The following is a 19,731-nucleotide window of genomic DNA, read 5'->3' as shown; positions in this document are numbered from 1 at the left end:
AAAAGTTAACCTCTTTCAAGCTAGGTTTTAAATCTATCAAACTAGGATATAAACTTTGTAGTCTTTCCTAAGGCAACACAAGTAAACCACAGACAAAATACAGTTTCAGCTATATAATGAGACTCACAGACCAACATGTATGTTATGCTGAATTAAAAAACCTCAACAAAACTCAACACAGCTAAGAACCCAGACCAACTAAGCCCAAAACCACACCATTTGTGGTGTTAAACAATGACATTGCATAAATATTTACAGATGCATAAGCATATACATAATGTACAAAGCATACAAATAAAACAGTAGTTATAACAGTGCAGTAATACTTGTGTATGGTCAATAAAACAATGAATTAGCCAAAGAAAATTCGAAACCAATTAACTTTGCTGTCACAGATCATTTCTTTAGATGTGACAACCATTTTACAGATTTTTAAAAGAATGTATTTTCCCCCTAATATTAAGATGACTTGACAATACAGAGAATGGCAAAAATATTTTTCCCATTATGTAAGCACACGAAATTAAAAAAACAAAAACAAAAAACCAGAGCCTGCCACCATTCCCATTTAAGCACTCCACTGAACCATGCATAACAGCTTAAAAAAAAAAAAGACCAAAACAATGAATGGAAATTCAGGGTTAATAAAATTAATTTCAAACAAGCAAGCTAAGTGATTGACTTACAGGATCAGCTGGTGCAATGTTAGAATCAAATTGGGTCAGAGTTTGTGAGCTTGAAGAGCGTTCACTAAATGTCTCCCACTGCTGAACAGACAGAGGAGAGACAAGTCAGCATGATGAGAAAGATGGAATAAAAGATCACTGGAGAAGATTTAGCAAAGTAATTCAGGAGTTGCACTGCAAGTTATGTGTCATAGGCCTCACTTAGAATAAAATACCATAATATTATTTATTTTTCATAAATATCTTACATGTTCCAATTACTTTCCTATCCTAAATGTGTGTACCACTTTAATATAATCAGAGATGTAAGATCTATTTTGAACTCTACGGAAATGTTGGAAATTTGAAGGTCTGAAAAGTACAACAAAATATTTGGAAAATAAAATGTTAAGTTGTGACCTATTTTGAATACGATTCTCAGGAATTTAAAAAAATTCCTTTAAGAGAATTATCTAGAACAGGGTGGGGAACCTTTGGCCTTGAGGCCACATGTGTCCTTCTAGATCCTTAAATGCAGCCTTTTTTGACCAAATCCAAATTTTACAGAACAAATCCTTTCAGTAAAAGGCCACTTAAGGATCTAGAAAAGCCACACGTAGCCTCACGGCCACAAGTTCCCCACCCCTGATTTTTAGAAAAATCACTAAAAGTCTGTTCAAAATATTGCTGGTGCAGAATCTAATGAAGCTATGAATATTAAGTTCTCAGCTGAAAATATTATTCTATTGTGACTTACCAGTGCAACCCCTGAAAGATGATTCTATTATGTATGTGCACATATTTAATACAAATGTATAGATATTTAATTATATATAATTGAGACATAATGCAAAGAATTCTTGAATACATATTTGAGTTTTTGTCAATTTGTAGCAAGTCAACCCCTGCAATCAGCACTACAGAACATGGCCATGCCGGATAACAAGACAGAACTGCCAATCAGGCATCCCCATTCATGCTAGAAAAATTAGCCACAATGAGAGCAAATCAAGCATCATAGTATGTATTACAAATGATATCTTTAAATACAAAAAAAATTACTCTTCTAAAAGAGGTACACTGAAAAAAATTATACCTCTATATAAATCAGTGGAATGATGGGTCAACTTTAATATGTATGGCAGGTAAAATTTCAAAATGAAAAAGGCTATATTCAGTGAGAATATAAATAAGAATCCTGGTATGGGAAATGATATTAACACTATCAATATAAAATTTAGTTTTTATAGCAACTTCTAATGCAAATAACTATGTAAACCCAAAACATTTTTTGGAGAGAAGGGGGTAGGACAACTAACCTTTGGAATGGGGGAGTGGGAGAAACCAACATAAATGCTGTATATACACACTAATGTCAACATACTTATATATCTACCCCATCATCCCAAATTTCTATCTGTACTTCAGAATGGAATTTTTGTGCCTCTAACATCTCCCTATCACTTCAGAAGTATCCAATTTGAGATCATATGAAGTACAAAAGGACAATTCAGCATTCCTCTTCGCTAAAGAACCACTTTTATATACATAGAAGTAGAAATTTTACCAGGAAATCTTTGTACTTTTGCTTTTTACTATTACTAATAGCAACTGTTAGGGAAAATAAATTAGTCACTGATACTTGCTGTATGGACACAGATGAAATAAACATTAAACTACATTTGATGTAGGAGATTTTTATCCAAAGGTCAAATGAATAGCTTAAGTTTTAGACTGTATGCTCCATGAAGGCAGGGACTTTACATTTTTGTCTTTGTATCTCCAGCACTTAGCACAGTGCTGGATATATAGTTGGTACTGAAAAGTTTGCTAATTGATTAAACTCCCAAGTCAGAGACTATGGCTTACTCTTCTTTGCATCCTTACATATTTTTATGTAAACTATTTTGATCTTCATATACTATGGTTGATCAACAAAACTGCTTAATATCAAAGTTGGTTACACTAGTATAACTCTGTTTCTTAAATCACCCAATAAGAATGTAACTTGGCCACAGGAGAGAGTTCAACAAATACTAGTCTTAGAAGATGTAGGTTTGAGTCCTGGCTTCACTGTTTTTCATGACTTTGACTAAGTTGCTTAAATGCCTCCACCTCAGCTTTTACATCTAAAATTGGAATAATAATGAATAACACCTAGTTTTATAGGTTATTTGTGAGGATAAAGCAAAAAGATATATGGAAAAACAACCTTTGTAACTCTAAAGCACTGTGTGAATATGAACTGCTATTACTAGAATGAAAGACAAATTGGTATAAAGACAAAAGACAAATAACAAGTTTTTAATGAATAAAGTATTTAGTCTTATTAAGGGATATAAAGGACCACAGCTTTCTTCAGAACTAGAAGATCTCAGAGACCATCCAGTCCAACCCTTCCTTTCACAGATAAGAAAACTAAGGCTAATTTAAATGACCTGCTCATGGTCACAAAGGCAAAAACATAAGAGATGGAATTGACTCCAGTCAGTGCTCTTTCCATACTGATACCAGCAGCTTATCTTAATAACAAAGCAATGTAAATGTGGCACAGCAGACAGATCATTAGGTTTGGAGTCAGGAGACCTAGATTCAGACTGTGGTTGAGATGTTCACTAGTATGATCTTGCATGACTCAATCTCTCAGGGCTTTATTTTCTTCATTTGTAAAGAGGAATGGTAACACTTGCACCTAGCCCTTGGATATGTTTTGAATAAACTCTTTTATAAATCTTAAGTGTTACATATTCTTTTTAAAAAATTCAATATAAAAAAATTTCTCCCCATAGAACAAAAGCTGGAAAAATTATAGTTTTCAATGCTTTTTTTCCCTCAGTTTTTTATAAATCTTAGTAGACCTTTAAGTTCTTTCAAAATTTAATCTTCATGTTCTCTTTGGCCACCGGAAAAAAAAATCATATGCCTTTCCATCTATATTTCAAATTTAGGAATTTAATGCCATGAAAATGAATGGTGTGACACCATCATTTTTTATTCAGTATCATGACATGAAGGTCATTATAGCTGTCACCATTACAAAAAAAAATTGTGGAAATTTGAGGTGCTATTTTTTTCTTTCCACATTGCCCAAATTACCTGAAGTGAGCATTTGTGCTTTATGCCATGATTCTGATAGAAAAAGGAACCAATGCCTTTCAAATGAGAATTAACATGAAAACTATATTCTGTACTATAACACTAACATTTGTTTGTCTTAGAATCAATCTTAAATGTGGTTCAAAATAAAAAGAACATTGAAATGGCATTTAAACGTTAGGTTATTAAGGAAAAGTTATAATAGGTTAAATTATTAGAAAATGGTGTATTTATAATAGAAATTCCTTTGTTTTAGACTCTTAACAGAGCTCTTAACATATATAGGTTTTGTTGCTGATGTATATTTTCCATACTATCTCCAATTCCTAGAATAAACTCACTAATTTTTCTGATGGTTAACTGCAACCACTGATAATAAAAGAAAAACACTCCCTCTTTTTCTTAAACATGTGCTTCATGTGGGTGAGTTTTAAAAGACTTCAAATAGTTCAGTTAATGTGATTTCTGAAATAACAGAAATGGGGGATGTTTTCAATTAAATTTTAAACTTATTAAACTTAAAATGTATAAGTTTTAATACTAAAATCTTATGCTGTATTTAACCATAAGCATATTCTTCTAATAATGCTTTAAAAGACTAGAATGACACTACAAAAACCTTAAATTAGTTCTATATATGACAGCTTTTGTTACTTTAAAAAAAATTTTTAAAGTCATCTCATTTGTGTATCTCTAGTTCATAATTAAAAACCAGATCTGATATATACTCGAGTACACTGGAATATAGCCACAGATATAAACGCAGACAGAAGTGATTAAGAAAAATCTCTGGATGTTTATTACTGAAAATGAAGATCAGATCTGGAAAGCTATGACTTTTTCTGGTACTGGGTATGGTCCAAAGGGAAAATTAAATACAAGAGGGAGGGTGGCACACTGGATACATGTGGCATGGTAGTCTTGAGACTTGGGGAAATTTGGTTCAAATTCTGCTTCAGACACAAGCATATGATCACAGAGCAGCCAGTTACACATTTGAGTCTCAACATCCTCATCTGTAAAAATGGAGATAATGTCTAGAGTACCTACCTCACAGAGATGCAATGAGGCTCAAATGAGATCACATGTGAAAAGCATTTTACAAACTTTAAAATGTTACAAATAATGATAGTTATATTAATTTAAAGTACAGAGAAGCATAGTGGCCTAGTGGATAGAAGGCTATATAGCCTTGGAGTTAAGAAGACCTGGGTTCAAGTCCTGTCTCTGATATATATAACTGTATGAAGGGCAAGCCAATTATCCTATCAGTGTCCTAGGCAACTATTTAAGACTATAAATTGTATATACATTTCAGTATGCACTGGAGGAAATTTTAACTTATGAAATTACAGCTTGGGACTACCCTATCCTCTGTTATTCTCCTTCTCCCAACCCCACCTCCTAACCTAGAGTATAAGACGATTCAGTAAGAATCAAAAGGTCACTGCTTCAAAAAGAAAACTTTCTAAAATCTTACACACACACAAATGATTTGTTCAATACTACATTTTAGAGAAGACCATATCTATTCTTAAAATATCTATTAAATTGAAGTTATAGAAATGATGCCTTCACTGAGTAGGATGTTGACATGACTTCTCAATTTTCTTTAGATTTTAAGATTATATGACAGTGTCAAAAATAACTTAACACTTCTAAGAATGAAGAAAAGTACCTACCTAACAACTCAACATTTTAAGTACTCATTTTTGCTTTATTTTATAAGTCTTCTACAAATGAATTAATAAGGAAATACTCCTACATCAAAGAAAACGGAAGCTTTGCTAACCTCACTGCTCTGATTTAGTTCTGGCCAGGTCTGGTTTAATGATGGCATTGATGGTGACTTGCTTGGAGGTGCTTCTGCAGGAGACCCTGAGTAACCTACCTCACCTGACTGATCTCCAACATCTGAAATTTAAGCAAACAAAAAAACTACAAGTCAGATACCACATTTGGAAATGCTGATTTTAAAAAAATGCCCATTGACACTTTTACATAATGATCATGTTATATGGTTTGTATTTCTCATCTCATCTTCCTTAGATAGATATTTTAAATTTTTTTAAAATTGCTAGACAATATTACTACTTGGTATTTGTTAGTCTTTACCTTAAATCATAAAATTACCTGATACATATACATACACAAAATTATATATGATCTATGATCTCAGAGTTAAGGAACTTCAAGGAGAAAACTCCTAAATTAATAACAAAATGCCTATTTCCCAAGAAAACAAATTCTTCAAGGAAGAGAATATTAATAATAATGTAATGTTATTTATTCACTATCAATCAGTAAGACACATGCCTCAAGTTGTTTTTCCTAGAAGTGGTGATGAATTTCCATTGACTCATTCACATTCTCTCTCTCTCTCTCTCTCTCTCTCTGTTGTTACCCAACAGTGTAATTGTACAAGACAGCCAACGATCTAAGGAGTTAAGCATGTAGCCATGGAATGGAATAAAGTTAACTAGTATGAATGGGAATTCAACTCATTACATGGTTCTTAACCAACTAAGCTGGTAAGCCACAGATCCATGAAGCTATTTTATATTGTTTTCTCAAGCATTTTAATGAGGTATCAGCCTTCTTTAACCGCAATAATTCCCTTATTGCTATGAATAATGCTTAGTTTAAAATAATCAGTAATCTTCATCACAATCCAATATCAGAGGCTAGTCCCATGAGAAGAAATTTCTTTATCCTCAGGTTAAACTTTACAAAACATTATTTATAATTCCCTTTGACCAACATAAATAATTTACTCTTCCTATGTTTCATATATCTTTAAATACATTCAACAGTTTAAAAGAATATATAATTGCTAAATTAACAAAACATGCATGAACAATGGTTAGGACTTGGGTCAAGAATCTGGAAATTTAGATTTTATTCCCAGATCTATCACTATACTGCCATGTGACCTTGGGCAAGTCATGTAAACCATAGTACCTCAATTTCTCCATCAAAAGAAAAGAATATTCATCAAAATTTATATTGTATTATAAATGGTTAAAGTCTGCTGTATAATACAAAGCAGCATTGGACACATTTTTTTTTGACTTTTCAAAGTATATGCAAGTAGATACATCACGTAACAGTTATTTTTGATGTCTTTTTCTAAATTCCTTTATTTACTGGATCTTTCTAGAACTAAATTAGTTGTGTTTTAAACATCTGATGAGGGGACACTCTCCTTCTTGGTGTTATATCATAGATATAGTGATTGGTTCAAAGTATCACAAGGCTCTGCCTCACCACCCTGATTTTCTGTTGTTGCAGTCATAGGACTGCAAATTCTAATTTTCAATCCATCAAATGTTCTTCTTTTTACCTCTCAAATATTAGGACCATATTTTTTCCTTTTCAGTCCTTTCAGTTCTCAATAAAGGACCTGCCTTAGTACTACAAATGTCAGGGACAGTAAAGAAATGACAAAACAGAGGCAGGCCTTAGACACTGTTCTATAAGACACCTTGACTATAACACTTCTACGATACTTTGCAAAACTAATGTATTGTGATAAAACAACAGCATTAATTTACTTTTGGGATATTCTAGAGTTGGAAATGGAAAGAAATTCAGGCCTATTTTTTTTTGCGATGAATAAAAGTGAGAAGGGAGAGGGAGATGGGGAAAGTGGGCAGCAGTACCTGTATTTTGACAGATTACTGACATGACTCCGTAGTAGGAACTGACAACTGAAAAAGGTCTTAAGGAGGCTAAAATCAGGTTGACATTTCAGGGAAAGAAAATGAATAGAATCAGAATGACACTTTAAAAGGTGGTACATTTTAAAACAGCAAGTTTAAAGCAAAACTGTATTACATAGATCTAGCTCTATAGGCTATTCCAGTTCCACCTAGATTTGAGTATACACAGAAGGATCAGAAATATATAGAATTAGGTTAAGGAATTTGTCTACTATAAGGCAGGCCCAAGGCTTTGACTCAATCTAGAATCAAGACTACAGGTTTAAGCTTACTGTTATCCTTTAGCTTTGAGATATTAGGCTATTCCGGGCAATCTAGAGCTACTCTGTATTATAGCAGACTCTGGAGCTCAACTTTTACACCTGTAGGGGTAGCATAGTATGGACCTAGTCTGTAAATTTGTGTAAGTGTATACACCTATTAAATATGCAATACAATTTGTTTTCCCACATCCCCCAGACCATCTAAATAATTATTCCTAGCATAGATCAGCTATGTACCTCTACAAAAGCCACATGATGATTTTTTAGTTTGGCTCCTATTTCTTGCATAAAGCTATGAATGGTTAAGAGAAAAGCAGTAAAGAGCATATGGAAAAGAAAAGAAGTTCATTCCTACTATAAGCCGGCAGTCACTCATTTGAGAAGGAGCATCAGGTTTGACAATAATGTACACCTTCATCAACTTTGTTTCATATATATGATCCAGCAAATTACAGCTTCATATCCACATATAAAAGTTAGTCCTTAAGACTTTATCCTTGTGGAGGCAGGGGTGTAAATTTACTCTTACCTGATGCAGTGTTCCAACCTAGCCTCCTGCTGGAACACTGTGTCAACCCTGCCTCCCTCCTGCTGGTTCTGTTCTGCCCCTGACATCATCACAGAGAATCAGGGCTGAAAAAGAAGAGTATGATCCTAAATTATTTTTTAAGCCAACCCCAAGAGTGTTTTTACTCAAAAGGCACTTTCCATGTATAAAGAGTGCTCTGGAAGAGATAACATACTATAACTACACTGGTATGCTGTTTACCTACTTTTCAGATGTAATGATTGCATTAAATGAGACAAGACCCCTCACTCATGTAAAATTAAGGAATCAGAAAGTTCCTGACAAAAATATTGCCACTAGTTTCTGTTTGGAAGGATCCTAAAATATCTTAGAAGTCTGCCTCTCATCCCTCTTTCTCCTGACTATGCTAAGCTATATACCCTTTAGCCTAAAGCTATCTAACCCTATATGACTGATGATGATCATTTATCTTATTCACTAACTGATAATACACACCATCTGAATTTAGATTCCTGATGTTACATTTACTGGTTTATTTAAATTTTACTATGCAACAGACTGCACTTTTTTAATCTACGAAAACTACTATTGCTTTCAAAGACTATGATTTGCCATCCTTAAGTTATTTGTCCTTTTCTTTTTCTTCTATTAGATTACCAAGTTTAAAATGAACCCCGAGTGCCTCAAATCAAAGTTCATTTTATCTTCTATTTACTTGAAATGCCACTTTTAGAAGGAAACAAAATTCAACATAAAAAATTAATCTGATCTTAAGCCTTAGAGAATAACTCACGTATTGTGATTTTTTCCCGCTATCTAAAGTAATCAGAATATTAAGTGAAGTTTTAAGTTTCCTTTTTTGAGTTAGGTACTAGGAAACTAAATAGTCAAATTCATGTCCATTTGTAGTACTCATATCAAAAGCTTAGTAGCATTCTCTACTTTCGTCCCTTGTAGAAGGTCTGTATTCTTTTATTTTTAACTGTCATACTATTTTGTTTTCTTTTTAACTCTGAGATCAGCAAACCCTCATAGAAGCAGATACAAACTCTATTACTTTCCATGTCTGGAGAAAGCCTACCTTGTTGGTCTATAAAGGTAAAACTCAAATCATCTGGCGACAGCTGCCAAAATGAATAATAGTACCTAATAGGAAAACAACCAATATCTAAAATGCTAAACCACAAATTCAAATCAAGAGCATCATGGCAGCAGGAATAAGTACAAATAAAACTGCCAACTTGCAAATGATGGTCTATCACAGAGAATGTTTGCATGTTCATAAAATCAGACTAAATATGAGAAGAACTAAGTGTTGATTTTTATGTGCTTATAACATTTAAATGAATGAGATCTTTTAGTCCTTTTAACTTCATGGCACTTTGTGTTTCTCAAATAAGACATATGTTTAGTATTGAATATATCTGATTTCCTCAATTAAACTGTAAACTCCCTGAAGGCAGGCATTGTACTTTGCTCATCCTTATCATCTTCTACAGAATCTAGCACAATGCATTACACATAAAACAATATTTCTCAAATTGAATAATAGATTTTGTTATAATAATATTAGTGTATGATTTCTATAATCAAAGGATAACATTTAAAATTATAATCACTTCCATGGACCTATGATAGCAAGATAAAAGTAAATTCTCTTATGCAAAAGGCAGTTTATTTTTAATAGTACTTAAAAATGTCTTTGTAAGGCCAGGATAAAAAACTTCAAATATACTTTTGAAACAAGAGGAAGAAACAAGGTAGACCTGAATCTTTGCTATAAAAATACTATTGCACTAAATGAAGAACCCAAGTACAAACTTATTATACCAGAAAAAAAATTTAAGTCCTTCAGTGTGTATCCTTCAATTTTAAATTTAGTTAATTAATAGTATAGTTAAGCTGTCAATAAATCCGAACTTCCCATTTCCTGAACAAGTCTAATAAGTCTAAATTTAAAAAAAGTTAAATGTGCCAAGTAATATAATTCATCAGTCAAAGAAGTCCTAACAGTATACAAATCAAGGTTAAAAAAGAACAGATAAGAATTATCTTAAAAACGAAACAAAATCTAGAAGCCAAATAACAGACTGATATATCTGGATGACCCAAGAAATGACGGCACACTAGAAATCTTTACAAAATTACACACAGGAGATTAAGATTATTTTGAGCAGCTGTCAATCTGCCCCACCATGCTATTAGCTTTCAAAGGGCTGAAGTTATGTGGCATATCCATCATCCCCTAAATTATTATCCCTACTCTACAGTTTACACACAATTTTACCATCCTAACCTTATACTGCCAAGTGATATACTAAATGGGATTTAGTTTATGAAACCTTTAGATTTAAATTAACCAGTGCTTATAACTAGCTAATTTACAGTCAGATGATATAATGTATGAGTCGTACCAACAACTAATACTCCTTAACATGTCTTCAGTAGAGCAAGAACCACCAGAGCTTTTTTACAAATGAATGAAATATGTATACAAAGAAACATACATACACACACACGCACATACAATAAAGAAATTTTCTATATACCTACATTAAAGTTATAATGCAATGCCTCATCATAAGAGGGAGGTAACCCTAAGTCCTTGAAGAAAATGCTAGCTAAGCACAAGTTCCAGATGGTAAGTTGGAAAAGTTTAAAATACGGGCTAGACTGTGTCTGACATGCAAGAACCAGCCTAAATTCAGAGAGTCTTGTTACTATGTACTAGCCAGTAAATGATAAATGTTTTTCTCCATAACCAACTTATGAAAACCTTCTGTTAAGATATAGAAGGGTTTTGAGCTGTCAGTGAAGGAAATACACACAACAATTAAATCATGGATCTTTTTAGATGCTACCCTAAATATTCTTATATATCAAATGGTAAGTTTCACAAGGATTTCAGAACACTAAAACCAAGACCTATTAGAAAAATGGTCTCAGATTCATATAACAGATGGAGAAACAGAGAGGGGATGTTTAAAACTTGCCCAAGGTCACATGAGTAATTTACAAAGCTAGAAGAAATTTAGTATTCTTGACTCTAAGGATTTTGCTCTTATCAACAAAAAAATTTCATGCCTTTTTCTACTCATAAAATAGGCAGCAGTAAAGCCAACCAATTTTATTTTCTGGGCTACTGGAGAAACCCTTCCACATATATGTGTACTGTCTTGCTGAAAGTTTATTTCAGAGTTTTAATTTTCTTTTGAAGAATATCTCATCATTTATAGGGGAACACTAAACATCATTATTTGGTCTTAATCAGTCTAGAAAGAATTTAATATTCTATAATTTCTAAAGATGTGAATCTAAGGAAATCACGTCTATAGGTTCTTTTATGATTTATGAAGAAGGCAGTTAGGAAATATATATATACATATACATACATATATGTGTGTGTATATATATTACACACACAAATATAACTAAAATTTTCACAGAAGAATAAGACCATACCCTTCTCCCTTTTTGGCTTACCTCTGAAACAAAAACCAAACTCATCTATTTAACCAAACTCTAAATTTCCAGATTTCTTTGGAATTGGCAGAAAAGACAACTTAGCCACTTGAGAGAAAAATTGCCCATGGTATTAATTTACATTTCAAAAAATTTCTTCAAATAAATCATTAAGCTTGTATTGGCCATAAAGTTTTTAAAGCTTATCAAAAGGTAAACAGCAGTTTTCTTAAGCTATCCATCTTACCTGCTGAATCTTCCAAATCAATCAGTTTGGGCATTAAGCTTTCAGGTAGTTTTTCAGGTAAGTCATAACCATTCTTCCTAGCAACTACCAGATGAAAAGCAGCACAAAATTCATCCAGTGTCAAAGCGCCATCTTTATCAAAGTCTGAGAGTTCCCTAAAAGATAAACTTTACTATAAATGATGATCAAATTCTTTCCCACTCATTTTATTTCTCAATAAGGAAACACTTTCTTAGAGAAAATTATATTATAAAAATAATCATCAATTAATGCTCTAAAAACAAGAATATCCTCTTTCAACTAATGTTTATAGTTTGAAATTCAACAGACTTAAACTGTGATTCACTTACATGTACTGACTTTTATCTTCAAAATTTGGAATTTAAAGGTGTCCCGTTACAATTTTACAATAACGTTCTACGATAAATTTCTCAGGAAAAATGTAGGTAATATTTCAAGAAACTGTTTTGTCATTTAATCTGACATATTCTACTTTGATTTTCATTTTCTAAGTTTTTTTTTCCCCAAAGAGAATTTGTTCTGAACAAGTCATCCAATGATTGTGTTTCAAACCACATAGGAGTCTATGTCTGTGATGAAGGTGAGTATTGTGCTTAAGCCCATGTCTTAGTATGGGACTTATCACAAACTTGTTCAGAGACAAAAGTGATCAATTCAACCATGCAGGAGCAAACTGGCTTTAATTCCATGCATTTCAACAGCATCATGTTAGCAATATGAAATAATTGGTACAGCTTTATGGATTCTAGACTTCTACAAAGTATGAATAGATGTTTCTGTACTCTCTTTTATGGTTTTTATTCTAGAAAAAAAGATGTCAATGGTTGTGATGAGTTATTATTGGGCATCACTGGATTTTTCAAGGTAGACGGTCTACTATGACATTATTTGTTTTCTGAAAGACTACCAGTTGGAAACTCTGCTGAAACAAAATATATCGCTCAACTATGACACACCACACTTACCAAATATGAGAAAGTTCAAGAATAGGTAGTTTTGATTTTGTAAAAAACTCTTTAGCTGCAGATCCTGCAATATTAAAACAGTGATGTTTAATGCTGATTGTAAGTTTACAGGTCTAAGGACAAAAATCTGAGGTATAAGAAGACATTTTATTATTGGGAGAGTTCTCTTTATAGTAAAATGTATAGGGTTGGTTTTTTTTGGCCCCAGTGAGGATAAACCCTTTGTAAATAAATCATACCACGTTAAAAATTATAAATTGTTTACATATTGTCCAAGTTTGACAACTGCAAAGTTGAAACAGTACCTGAAATTATGAAACTGAGACTAGGGCCTGCCACGTCTATAATAATTTCTGGTTTTTAGCAACTCACCTGGAATAAATCCGTTTAGATCAGGTTGAATGGTTTTAAACTGATTTACATAATACTGTCTTTGTTCATCTGTTATTTTCCAGGGATCATCATAACTACTGGATTGCCTACGAATTTCATTGGCAGTTGTAGCTGATGCTACAGTTCGTACTGTTGTCTGGTCCTGTAATGAAACATTTTTTCCTCAGTATGTTATCTATCTATATGACCATATGGACCATCGTTTCTAGACTACTTGTCCTTGGAAGTAAAATAAACTTTTTGTAGACTTTTTTTAACATCAAAAGTTTCAAACTCATCTGCAAACCACATATTTATGACAATTAAAAGTTACCAGGAATTTATTTGCACAATGAAATAAATGGATAGAAATGATGGTAATTATGTATGCAACTCAAAGTTATGAGAAATATATGCTAAGAAAGCCAAGCAAAGATATTCCTAGATGTGGGAACCTTTTAAAAATTCTCTTTAAATTTTAGAAAATTTTTATTTTAAATGAAGCCAAAACCTTTAGTGAACATTCCAGTAAAACTAGACTGTTGCAGAAAAGGGTGTAGAACAGATTACTGTTCTCTACAAAATAGTGAATTTCTACTTATGAAATCTGCAATAGCAAAGAATGAAAAAAAATGACTGCAGCAATAATTGAAATGAAGCAAATAAAATGCAATACCAATAAAATGTCACACCTGGACAGAAGCAGGATGCATGGCTAAAAGAGTACTGGTTGGTGGAGTATCTGCAAAACTGACCCAGTTTTCTTGAGGTGGAGGTGGAGAATGACCAGACCACATTGCATCACCAGTTGAAGAACCTGGAAGGAGAGAAATAAATCTATAACAAATAAAAATATGCAAACCACAAGAGATTCCTTTAAATTTGGGTGAAAAAAATTAGCCTCTTAGAATTGTTTTGTTCATTTAAAAAACTTATCCCATCTCTTAATAGTTCGTTTTTTCATCCAACATTGTCATTCTAACATATAGATGAAAATCAACATCCTGGAAAGCAGATACTAGTCCCCTCTTTCTCCTCAGAATCTCACAAAAAAACACAGAATGCCTTTAAATATTTCAGTGTAAAAGAAAATGCAATAAGGGTTCATCCATTTATAAATTTTCATAGCGATTTCAACTGTTGTACGTAGGCGTTTAACCTAGTAACCCGAAATTCTAAATTGTCTTAGAAGACTGACTTCCTTTTACCCAACTCCCTTAAACACTAGTCAACATTATTTCTAAATCACTTTATACCCTGAGAGTACATAAATCACAATATTAACAAAACGTACCTGTTTGTGCTTCACTAAATGGTGACCAAAAAGGCCCAGGTCCAGCAAGAGGACGTTCATTATTTCCTCCGCTGGGATGGCGATTGTGCTTCCTCCATGAGTGTGGAGAAGTTGGAGGGGACTGTTGGGGTGAAACTACTGGAGATGTGGATTCCTAAGGAGAGAGAAAAAGGAATTGTAACAAATCATATAAAAATTAACATTTCAGCTTTGTCTTTTCTTAACCTATCTTTGTATCTTTATTTTTTTTCTCTTGTCTTATTGTTGTAGTTAACGTTTTCAAAACTATATATCAAATAACAAGGATAACAGTGGGCATCCTTAATATACCCCTGATTAGACTGATAAAACTTAAAAAGTATCTTCATTTTATACTGATGTTTGCAATTGGTTTAGATAGGATATTTTTTTAAAATACCATTTATGCCTTTACTTTATAGGAGTTTTAACATCAATTTTAATAAGAAATCCAGCAAAGCTGAATGCTACAAAATAAGTTTTAAAAAAAACATCATTTCTATGCAATAACAAGAAAAATTCAAGAGCCAACAATAAAGAAATCCCATTCAAAATAACTACAAACAGAAAATATTTGGGAATCAATGTACCAAAGAAACACTTAATACTTGTATAGATTCAGTTGCAAAGTGCTACCTAAATAATGTCTACAATAGGTGAAGGAATGTTCATTGCTCATGAATGAGCCATGCCAATATAATAAAAATATTTTTTAAAAATACTTGACTTAATTTACAGACCAAAGGGATACTAACTAGACAACATAATAACAAAATTCATTTTGAGGAACAAAGGATCCAGTTTGAGAAATGATGAAAAAAAGACAGGAATGGAGACAGAATAGCATTTCCAAATGTCACACTATATTGTAAAGCAGCAAATATTAAAACTATCTGGTATTCCCAAAGAGATCATACAAATGGGAAAAGGACCCATTTGTACAAAAACATTTATAGCAACTCTTTTTGTGATGGCAAAGAATTGGAAATCAAGGAGATGCCCATCAACTGGGGAATGGCTAAACAAGTTGTGGGATATGAATGTAATGGAATACTACTGTGCTATAAGAAATGAGGATCAGATGGACTTCATAATAACCTGGAAAGACTTATATAAACTGATGTTGAGTGAGGGGAACAGAATGAGAAGAACATTTTACACAATTACAGACACACTGTGAGATGAATAACTTTGATAGACTTGGCTCCTCTCAGCAATGCAAGGTTCTAAGACAACTCCAAAAGCTTTCCACATCCAGAGAAAGAATTATGGAGTATGAATGCAGACTGAAGCAAAATATTTGCTCTCTCTTTTGTTTTGTTTCTTCTTTCTCATGGTTCATTCCATTGGTTATAATTCTTCTTTACAACATGACTAAGGTGAAAATATGTTTAATGTGAAGGTATATGTAGAACCTATATTGGATTGCGTACTGTCGGGGGGTTGAGGAGGGGGGAGAAGAGAATTTGAAACTCAAAAGCTTGTGGAACTAAGTGTTGTAAACTAAAAATAAATAAGTTTAGAAGAAAAAAAAACAAGAATATGGCTTGGTAACAGAAAATAAACGGTTAAAAATAGAAAAGTATATCAAGAGAAGTGATTAGACAAGAGAATCAGAAATAATGGAACACAGTCATCCAGTTTTTGACAAGCCTGAGAACATGAAATACACAGGAAAGAATTTTCTATTTGCTAAGTACTACTGAGGAAACTGGAAAGAAGTTTAACAGAAATTAGGGTTAGACCTACATCATCATATTTCACAATAAATTCTCAATGGATATTGCCTGAATATTAAAGATTGTAACATAAAAAATTAGAAGGGGATACTTTTCACTGCTGTCGTAGATGAATTTCTTAAACCAAACAAGGGATAGAGACAATCATAAAAGATAAAATAGATAATTTTGATTGTGAAGTTGAAAAGTTACTGCACAAACCAAAATGAAGCATCCAGAATAAGGGAAGCAGAAAAAAAATCTTTGTATCAAATATCTTTGATAAAGGTTTTGTTATCCAAAATATAACTAAAAGAAATATGTAAGGCTGAAAACTATTCCCTACTAGCCAAGTTGTCAAAAGATGAACCAGTGATCTAAAGAAGGAATTTCAAACTGAACAACCATGTGAAAGAATGCTCCAGTCATAACAAGTGCTCCATAATAATGCTCCAAAATAATAAGATAAATTCATATCAAAAGATCCATAAGGTTTCATTTCACATCCCGCAAACTATCAAAGATTATAAAAGATGGGAATAGTCATTGTTAGAGGTGGATGTACAAAGATTGGCACACTAGTACATTACTGATGGAATTGTGTGTCAGCGCTACTCTTGAAAGCAATTTGGAATTACGCATATAAAGTGGTTAAAATGTCTATTTACCCTTTGGTCCAGAGTCTGTAGAGAATGTCAAGCAAGCATTCCCTCCAATGAGATAACTGACAAAAAGTCAGTAATCAACAAATTTATGGCAGCACTTTTTTTGTGGTAGCAAAGAACTAGAAACAAAGATGATTGCCATCAACTGAGGAATGGATAAAAAGTGTGGCACAAGAATGTAATTGAGTATCACTGGCTATAAGAAATAACAAACACTGTGAATACAAAGAAGCATGGAAAAGACACGAACTGAACAAAAGTAAAGCAAGAAGGAAGCAGAGCCAAGGAAATTGTGTGTGCGTGTGTGTGTGTATTACAATAATATAATTGGAAAGAACAATTATCACCAAAAAAAAAAAAAAGAAAAGAAAAGAGAAAGAAAGAGACAAGATGCCTCTCCCCACTCCTGTATAGAGGTGGAGAATCCTATTAGGTATTTTCAATTTATTGATCATCTTCACTGTTTATTTTTTTCTTCCCCTTTTTCTTATTTAAATGATTTGTTATAACTGACTGCTTTCTGGGAGGGGAGAGAAGAAATCTAGGTGATATAAAAGCAAAAATTATTAATAAAACTCTATTTTGAAAAATTAACATTTTAATTACTATAGAACCTGATGGCTCTATTTCTTTGCCATCCATTCTCTTAACTAGCTGGAATTTAATTTTCAATTCATTAAAACTGTTAAAGTTGTCAATACTCTATTACTTAGTTAACTCAATTACATTTTCTCAGCTCTCATCTAGCTTGACCTGTGATACATTCTGGAACTGATTTAAAAAAATATATCATTCAGTATATCTACATGAAAGGTGAAAGATTCCTGGAGTCATCTCATTGTGCATTATTTTGTCAAAAGAATAAGCATTCATATGATTAATTAACATTTCCACCTCACATGTACATGTTTTAGTGTTGTATTGATACCACCTTGAATTGAGGCAGAAAATTAGAAGCAGCCTATGGAAAGAAGACTTTTTGTCAATTTATTTGCTTTACTAGGAAATGTTAAATTAATTTCATAAAGGAGCTATAGCTGTTTAATAACTGAGAAATCCATATTTTCCTAACATGAAACATTGATTTCAGTTATACAATTGTTAGGTATTTTTTAAAATAGCTTCCTTTCTGGTAAGATATTGGGAGATGAGTGGTGGGCTAAGGGAAGGTTAATGAGAAGCAGATGTCTTATTTAAAAGCTTTAAAATTCAAAACTATACAAAATGTTAATCCCTTTCAGTATACTGTAATCCCTTTTTTGCCGCAACATAAAATGGGAAGACATAAATTCTCCTTTATGATTTTGGTCAGCAAGTAGGTATGTCAGACTCACTGAAAGATACCCTGACAGACTGATAATGGTGTTTATCAGCTTAAATAAACTATGAATGAAGATACTAAAAGAATCACCAAAAAAACCCCCAAAAAACCCAACAACCCAAATCACTTAACAAGAACAACCCAACAACAACAACAACAACAACAACAACAACAAAAACCCAAGTTACAAAGCAACTTTATAGGCAAAAAAAAAAAAGGAACCCAAAAAATATTAAAATGCACCTACATAACATCATTCCAAATTCTCTTCTGGTCTTTAGCTCTTTTTTTCGTCTACACACAACTTCTTGGAGATATTAACTACTGTCACAGCTATAGCAATGCTCTTTATTCAGAATTTATATTTCTGGTTGCGGTCTCTTATTCCAGGCTTACATTTTCAACTACCCATAATTCATCTGCACCTGAAACTTGATGCTGAACTAATTCTCTCTCTGAAATAATACCTTTTCCCAATTACTACTGATGGCATCCTCATTCAACCTTACTTGCCAAATCTTTCATTATTAATTTATTTTTCCTGCCATCTCTAATACTTCATCCCATGGCTTATCAGTCATCAATTATGATTTATCGTCCACTATGCCTCTAATTTGATCCTCTCTTCCATTTGAACAGAGACCATTCTAATCCACTTTAACACTTCCATTATATATTATTTTAGAGACTGGGCCTCCTTAACTCCCCTAGGGTGACAATGAATATGAGAGGTTAAAAAAACCGCTTTGCTTTGTAATCTACTTGAGAATATCAGACATACATGAACAGCTTGAAAGCAAAAACATGTAAGTAATCATGGCAACACATTACATATGAGTGCTCCAATTTTATAAAGGAAAAGAGTATCTGTGGACTTAGGTTCAAAAGGCTTCTTTTAAAATAGGGGTTAACTTTTTTATGTTATGGATCCCTTTATGAATCTGATAAACCCTGTGGACTTCTTAGAATACTGTTTTACATACATAAATAAAATACACAGGCTTAATAGCTAGCATTTATATGCTTTAAGGTTTGCAAAACACTTTACATATGGTTATCTCATTTGGTCTTTGCAAGAACCCTGTAAGGTAGATACTATCATCATTTTACAGATGATGAAACCAAGGCTGAGAGAAATTAAGTGGCTTGCTCTGGATCACATAACCAGTCATTGTTTGAGTCAAGATTTAAACTCAGGTCTTCCTGACTGCAGTTCTACCTTCCTACTATAAAGGAATGACTGCGGATAAAACTAATTACACTGAAATATATATTTTCTTAAAAACAAGTTCATGGAGCCTAGGCCAAGAACTTCTTTGTTTAGAATGCGGAAGGCCTAAACTATCCCATATTAGTCTGAATATAGTTTACTC

General features: G+C 32.8%; 1 protein-coding gene across 8 annotated transcripts in view; it reads right to left on the bottom strand.

Annotated features, from left to right (window-relative positions):
• Positions 1 to 19,731, bottom strand: part of REPS1 (RALBP1 associated Eps domain containing 1) — an 89,635-nt gene that overhangs the window by 32,639 nt on the left and 37,265 nt on the right. For 5 of the 8 annotated variants that reach the window (XM_036767217.1, XM_036767219.1, XM_036767221.1 and 2 more), the window contains exons 4-10: positions 14,637 to 14,790; positions 14,035 to 14,159; positions 13,343 to 13,505; positions 12,971 to 13,034; positions 11,985 to 12,139; positions 5,554 to 5,675; positions 687 to 767 (exon numbers count right to left, since the gene is read on the bottom strand). In XM_036767217.1, the coding sequence (XP_036623112.1) occupies positions 687 to 767; positions 5,554 to 5,675; positions 11,985 to 12,139; positions 12,971 to 13,034; positions 13,343 to 13,505; positions 14,035 to 14,159; positions 14,637 to 14,790 (864 nt within the window). The remainder of the gene's footprint in view (positions 1 to 686; positions 768 to 5,553; positions 5,676 to 11,984; positions 12,140 to 12,970; positions 13,035 to 13,342; positions 13,506 to 14,034; positions 14,160 to 14,636; positions 14,791 to 19,731) is intronic. The other 3 variants (XM_036767222.1, XM_036767223.1, XM_036767220.1) reach the window with 2 other exon arrangements.

Source organism: Trichosurus vulpecula, chromosome 7 (assembly GCF_011100635.1).
Source record: "Trichosurus vulpecula isolate mTriVul1 chromosome 7, mTriVul1.pri, whole genome shotgun sequence".
NCBI lineage: Eukaryota > Metazoa > Chordata > Mammalia > Diprotodontia > Phalangeridae > Trichosurus > Trichosurus vulpecula.
The sequence above is the reverse complement of the archived record's forward strand: the minus strand, read 5'-3'. Positions and strand labels throughout refer to the sequence as shown.